The sequence below is a fragment of the Archocentrus centrarchus genome (assembly GCF_007364275.1).
Source record: "Archocentrus centrarchus isolate MPI-CPG fArcCen1 chromosome 18 unlocalized genomic scaffold, fArcCen1 scaffold_23_ctg1, whole genome shotgun sequence".
NCBI lineage: Eukaryota > Metazoa > Chordata > Actinopteri > Cichliformes > Cichlidae > Archocentrus > Archocentrus centrarchus.
In genome coordinates this window covers 2666266-2673253 of record NW_022060145.1, presented here as the reverse complement: position 1 = coordinate 2673253, position 6988 = coordinate 2666266, and the positions used below count along the sequence as shown (strand labels likewise).

General features: G+C 41.5%; 1 protein-coding gene across 1 annotated transcript; it reads left to right on the top strand.

Moving 5' to 3' along the window:
* Positions 1 to 1700: 1700 nt before the first annotated feature.
* Positions 1701 to 2833, top strand: LOC115775252 (immunoglobulin superfamily member 6-like). Its single transcript, XM_030722827.1, has 5 exons — positions 1701 to 1746; positions 1840 to 2184; positions 2321 to 2431; positions 2557 to 2591; positions 2711 to 2833. Exons 1-5 carry the CDS (start codon positions 1701 to 1703, stop codon positions 2831 to 2833), a joined length of 660 nt encoding a protein of 219 aa, XP_030578687.1.
* Positions 2834 to 6988: the final 4155 nt, after the last annotated feature.

Sequence of the window (6988 nt, the reverse complement as noted above, 5' to 3'; positions counted from 1 at the left end):
TCGAACCAGCCCCGTGCACATTCCATGAGACAAATCTGAGTGTGCTCATATTTAAACTAACTGATGGACTGTTGTGTGCTCACTAAGGATGTGTGTGTGTGTGTACATATGTTCTGTATGTTGGCGTGTGCCCTTTATATTGATGTGTGCGTGTGTATGTGCGCTGTATGTTGGTGTGTGTGCATCTGCGCTGTATGTTAGTGTAGTAAACTGTAGCATTGTAAGTGACGTAAACATATTGCTGAGTGCAGAAAGAAAAAAGACGTGTAAAAAGTGACCTAAGTGACATAAGAATGAAATTAGATGAGGGGAAAACAAAACAGAACAAACAAACAAACAAACGATCACGGGACTATGCTGACTCGTCGGCGTTAATGGTACTACTTAGACAGATTTAGACTATTTAATGGTACTGTTTAGATGGTTGAAAAAAAAACTCAGAAAAGAACGTTAATATGGACACAGATCACCTGATCGATCAGCTGAGCCATGGCGTGGTGTTTTTGTCTCGGTAAAGCTGTCCGTTTACATACAGTTTGTCCACGGCGATGACAGCCCGGGAGCCTCCCTGCATGAACTTCTTCCGGATAGGGAATAGGGCCTTGCGTCGCTCCAGAATCTCCTTTGGAAACTGGTCGTTGACGCTGAAGTCCGTCCCTCTCAGCTCCCGGCCGCGGCTCTTCACCAGCTCTTTTTCTTTGAAGTGTTCGAATTTGGCCACGATCGGTCTGGGTCTGCGTGCTCCGGGTCGCTTCCCTCCCAGGCGGTGGACTCTATGGAAGGCGATGGTCTTCACGGCGTCCTCCGGGAGCTTCAGGTGAGTTTGGATAAATTCCTTCACTGTAGCCTCCGGGTCCTCCTCTGCCTTCTCCGGGATACCTGAAAACACAAGATTTTCTCTCATGCTGCGGGCCTGAAGCTCGATAATCGATTCTTTAATTTTCTTATTTTCTTCTGAGAGCCGGGTCGTTTCCTCGGTGAGGGAATTCACCGACTCTCTGAGGACAGCGTTTTCAGCAGCCAGTGTTTCCACCTGATGCTGGCTGAACTCGACTGACTCCCGCAGGGCCTGAAACTCCTTGTGAAGGATTTCAACCAGGGCCAAGCGGGCGTCAAAGCTGGACAATTTGTTATTAATGGACTCCAGAATGTCCACAATATTGGTGGTGGGTGGCGAAGTTGCCTCTGGGGAATCTTCGGGCCGCTTCTTTTTGTGGACGGCGTTGCTTTGCTGGTGGAGGGAGTCGGCGTCTTGTCTGTTTTCCCCATGACGACTCGCTCAAAACACCCGTCGATGTACCGCAGCAAACTATCCAGGTCCTCTTCACCGTCCTCCAGATTGTTGAAAATAATTTAAGTTAGGCTAAGAAACTACCTATATTTTTTTAGTTTTAAGCCTGTCTAGTTATAAATTGGCGAAAAAAAAAAAGGCTAATCACGCAAATGTTTGCTGATAGAGTCACGCCGCCATTAACGATACTGCCGAGATTCACAAAGTCTCGCGTGACTACAGCATAGTCTCCCTTGACTACAGCATGAATTGAATTTAATATGAAGACTAAAATATAAAATTAAGGGTTAAACATTTTGTGGGCGTGATTTTTCTGTCACAGATGTACAACAGATACAAAACCACGCCTCCTCAGACCATCTTATGAGAGGTTAGTGGAAAGCGCCATTTCAGGGACATCATGTGCATGATGAGGAACTTTGACTGGCTCACAGTTTTTTTCCTCTGCAGCCTCAGTAAGAAGTTTTACTCTAGAAAAGCAGTCGATTCTGATCATTAAAATTCTGCTGCGTCATAATATCATCCTCTTTGTTTTTTGTGTGCTTCAGGTTGGATCTCTGTTTCAGTTTCTGATTCTCAGACGTTGGAGGTTCACTCTGGAGAAGAAGTCACACTATTGTGCTCCAACTTTTCCAGTTCTCCCACACAAATTATCTGGTTCAGAGTGACCAAAGGATCCAGAGTCCACTGCATCACCTCTTTGTTCAAGCCTCATGAACCTGCTTCATTCTGTACTGGATTTGAAAATGGAAACTTTGAGATGAGCACCAACATATCCACTGTCTTTCTCAAAATCAAACAAGTGGATTTATTGGACTCTGGACTGTATTTCTGTGGATGGAAGTTCAGCAACAATCCAGTGATTGTTGATGCAACATATTTAGTGGTCCAAGGTAAGAACTGTATCTTCATTTTTTTGTTGTTGAATTTCATGAAAATACGAATCAAAGTTGAGATTTTAGATTCTTCTGATCATCTAAATGTAAAATTCTGTGTCACTGTTATTTAAGTCATTTATTTTCCTCACAGACATGTTTGAAAGGTTTACCAGTGTGGTGAGTGTGATCCTGGCTGTTCTGACTGTTCTCCTCATCGCAGTCACTGTTTGTCTGGCTGTTAAAATCAAAAAGCTGCACAAAGGTATTTCCCTTTTCTGATGCTCCAAAACAAAAGCACAACCCACTGTTTTAAATATCCTTCGACAGCAGGATTATAAACATTATAACTCAGCTGATGACATAAATTGTTTCTGTACTTTGCAGTAGCTCACGCTGAAGAACAGAATCCCCAACAAGAAGAGGTGAAGTGTTTCATTTTGTGTCCTTCATAAGTTACAATCTGCTCCACTCTTTATTGGTTAGTCGTAGTTTCTTTTTCTCACCCGCCCAGCTGTGAGACTGACAGTTCGTTTATTCACAGAGGCAGAGCTCAGAACACCTGGACTATGCAGCTGTGACATTTCATCCAAAAAGAGTAACTCACCACAGGCCTGCATCAGACAGAGAAGTGGACCCAAATGTCATTTATTCATCCACTAGATAGACTGAGAAAGCACCTGGAACTGCATGGAACTGAAGCTTTATTATTGATCTGCTTATGTTTGTTTAGTGGATGCATCATCCCTTCATGCCATCGCTGTCGAGCTGTCAAGTCACAAGCTGAAAAAAGTCTGACTTTGTGACAGATTTGGGTAAGACCTTGTATGTGAGGAGAAGGATTTTAAATTCTATTCTAGATTTAACAGGGAGCCAATGAAGAGAAGCCAATATGGGAGAAATCTGCTCTCTCTTTCTAGTCCCTGTCAGTACTCTAGCTGCAGCATTTTGGATCAGCTGAAGGCTTTTCAGGGAGCTTTTAGTCCAGCCTGATAATAATGAATTACAATAGTCCAGCCTAGAAGTAATAAATACATGAATTAGCTTTTCAGCATCACACTGGCCTATATATCATGTATGCATCTGAGAGCAGAAGAGCACAGTTGAGTACAGTGTTTGACCATGTAGAATGCAGTAAAAACACCAACAGTGATATAAAATCTGCTGCGAGTGGGCTGGAGGTTTACACCAGAGCAGCTTCAAGTTCAGCTGTTATTTAATGCAGTGAATTAAAATGCTTTTTCTCTCAGGCCTCAAGCATCAAATAGTAAACATCTCCTTTTTTTCAGATAAATATATCATAGTATAGTCTGAATACAACTGCTGAACTGTGAAGTCTTTTTTTTTTTAAGTCCCAAAAGTTGCCATTTTGCATTAACTCCTATATACAGTAGATACGATAGTACAAAAAGATGGGACAACGATCTCATACTCTGAACATTTTTACTGTCAGTTCGCTCTCGTTTTCAAAAATCTGTAAAAAACAAAACAAACAAAAAAACAGCAAAAGAAAAACAAAAAAAAAACAGGGAGAACATGCAAACTCCACACAGACACCCGGGCAAAGGTGGAATTGAACACAGACCTTCTAGATGTCATTCTAGCTGTGAGGCAGCAGTGCTAACCAGCTGCCCACTTAAAATGATAAAAGGCCTTAAAAGTGTTGTCTCATAAAAGTTGCCAACATCTTACTATTTAAAGGCCAAACATCTCATGTGTCTCTTTGTAGTAAGTCTGTTTCTTCCTAATAAATAATATGTGATTGTGACAAACAAAAAAAACATTGATGCTGAATGGAAATATATCTGGAATATCAGGAAAAGGCATTTGGCAGATGTCATAATAATAATATATTGCTGCTGCTGCTGCTGATAATTAGTAGTAGTAGTATCATCATTGTTACTGTCGTTGTCATCATCATTTCAACTGTTGTAATGAAAGAATTTCTTGAATATCAATAAAATGTTTCTCTTTCATCCATTCTCATTTTCACAGAACTCTAAAAGCTGACACACAATCATCAATTGCAGCATGAAACAAACACATTCAGTGTGACCAGAGCTCTGCATCACAAGTGGATGAATTAATTTAAGAAACACAGTGTACTATATGAATTTATTTCAGAAATGCAAGTTTATATTTATTTATTAAAGTTACATTGTTGATGGGGGAGGCTAATTCACTTCTGACTCCTTTAAGGTTATCAACCTGTCCTTGCATGCTCACATTGCCAGAACAGAGGCTGGTGCAACTGCTGACTGTTTACCACAACAGAAGGTTGTTGAGCTCTCTATATATAGTCCTCTGCATAGAGTTGGCTGTATAATAGTGCATCTGCAGTGTTGAGGCATCAGTTTCATGTAAACCACTAAAACATGTGAAAACATTCTGCACAGCCTGACAGGATGCATTCACTACATGTGTCAGACTGAACAGATCACAGCAGAGTCATGCCAGAAGCACTTACATCCACGTCCACTGTGATATGAATTCATTCTCAGCATTAAATACATTAGCATTAGCTCCTGGTTGTTCCCAGTCATGGTAAGAGTTGAAATGTAGAAATTTATTTTTTCATGACTTTATATAGTGGGGCTACCCGGGTGGCTCAGTGGTGGAGCAGGCGACCACATGCATATGCTGCGCTGCGGTGTGGCAGCACGGGCTCAAGTCCTGGCCTGTTGCAGCCTGCTCATGTGTCCTCCCCTGCATCTGTCTCCCTCCACGGTCAATAATATAAAAAATATACATTATTGTTTTGTGCCTTGCCCCTAGTGACCATTCAGTAATTTGAAAACAGAAAAAAGTTTGGGTTGTTTAGGTTACTTTTCCATGTAAAAATAAATATATAAATAAATCAACTACACGGAAACACCTTCAGTTGGGCCACAAAACCATCATGAAGGAGAATTTAGTCCAGGCTGCATCTATGCTTGCCTGTATGACCCAACAGCATGCAGGTATTATGGCCCAGATTTGCGAGCACTGATTCATATACTGATATACATAGTATCCATTCATCCATCTATTTTCTTAAGCTTAATTATTATTTAATCTGTTTAATAGAGGGAATCAATTATACCAACAACAATGGGAAAATTCATTTTTGCATTTTTCTAGTAGTCAGATCTTTACATTTCAATCTTCACCACTACTGTTGGGTGAGAGATGTCAGCAAATCTCTAATAAGATTGACCATACACAGTATGCACAGTCTAACCTGCAGCATTTCATTAGCTCGCTGTCACTCGGTGTTTAGAGAATATTTCTTGTTCATCTTTGTAGTAATCTAATACATGCAGTGAATTGTGGCTTGTTCCTACACATTTTTTAAAGTGTGCAAGTTTACAGATATTAGGCAATTATAACCACACACTCAAATGTTAGACTGGACAGTTCATAAAGAAAACTGTCTCTTCAGCCTCATCTGATCTCTACCAGTCTCCATCAGACAAGTAGAGAATCCAGTCCAACTTTATGTATATGTTGCAGGTCCCAGGTGTGCGACCACGCAACAGTTATCTGATATAACGGAATAAATGAGCAGACAAGACAAGGTCTGGCTGTTGCTGCATCGCTCTCTCGTAGCAGAATCTTTTACTTACATATTTCAGACAGTCACACAATTATTCTTTTAACCATATCAACAATATTAAACCATCTGTTGGAATCATTTTCTTTAACTACAGTAGCCAGAACAACAAATACAGTTAACCATTTAAATACTATCCTATGAACATCAGCAGACAGGGTGCAAAATAAATATATCTGTGCGTATGGATATTCAACTTAATATGCAATGGGAGTTTGGGTATCAGAACATTTGACTTTACAGGTACACACATCAACATGCTAAGCTACCATGCTAGGTAAGCTTGGTGGGTTTAACGTTTACCATCCAAAGACATAAAAGTGATCAAAAGGCAGCTGAACTTGCTCACAGACTCTTACAACTACATTCATCTGTTCTCACGATCATTCCTCTGTGTTTTACATGCTTAAACATTGTACAAACCTGATATAACGGAATAAATGAGCAGACAAGACAAGGTTTGGCTGTTGCTGCATCGCTCTCTCTGTGCTTGTTCAAGCTCTTCATGGCTTAGGGTTGACAGTGGTCGGTGTGCACAGGGCGTAGAGCTTTCCTGTGCCAAGTTTAAGACAGCAACATAGGCCACATCATTCTCCTCGGCAGCCTGGCTACCTTCCCATGTTGCCTTGATTGTGTCTTTTGAAAGTTCCTCTGTGCAGGCAGTAACATACTCAGCGATATCAAGTGGCAGTCTGGAAAGGGTGTTGGCATCAGTGTTGGCTTTACCAGGCCTGTACCTGATGTCAGAATGAAAGTCTGCCAACTCCCCCACCCACCTGTGGCCCACTGCATTTAATTTGGCAGTGCTCATTACATAAATCAGAGGGTTGTTATCTGTATACACTGTAAAATGGGGGGCGTAGTACAGATAGTCCAGAAATTTCTCACACACAGCCCACTTCAGAGCTAGGAACTCTAGCTTTCCTGAGTGCATGTGATAATTTTTCTCTGCAGGTGACAGCGTCCTTGATCCATAGGCAATAACCCTTAGTTTTCCCTCCTGGCGCTGGTACAACACCGCTCCAAGGCCTTTTGCTGATGCATCTGTGTGCAACACAAATGGCAGGTCAAAGTTGGGGTAGGCCAACACTGGTGGACTAGACAAGATGTTTATTAGTCGGTCAAGGACTCCTTGATGTTCCCGAGTCCACTCTATTGGAGCTCTCGAGGACAGCTGGCCCTTTTTTTCCTTACTAGTGTTGATCTGAGAGGGTGCTGCAGGGTTGCCTT

Excerpts from the sequence above, each read along its gene's own strand:
- LOC115775252 (XM_030722827.1), top strand. The coding sequence starts at position 1,701 with ATGAGGAACTTTGACTGGCTCACAGTTTTTTTCCTCTGCAGCCTCA. Across the intron at positions 2,185-2,320 it reads AACATATTTAGTGGTCCAAG|ACATGTTTGAAAGGTTTACC; the intron begins GTAAGAACTGTA and ends TTTTCCTCACAG. Across the intron at positions 2,432-2,556 it reads AATCAAAAAGCTGCACAAAG|CTCACGCTGAAGAACAGAAT; the intron begins GTATTTCCCTTT and ends ACTTTGCAGTAG.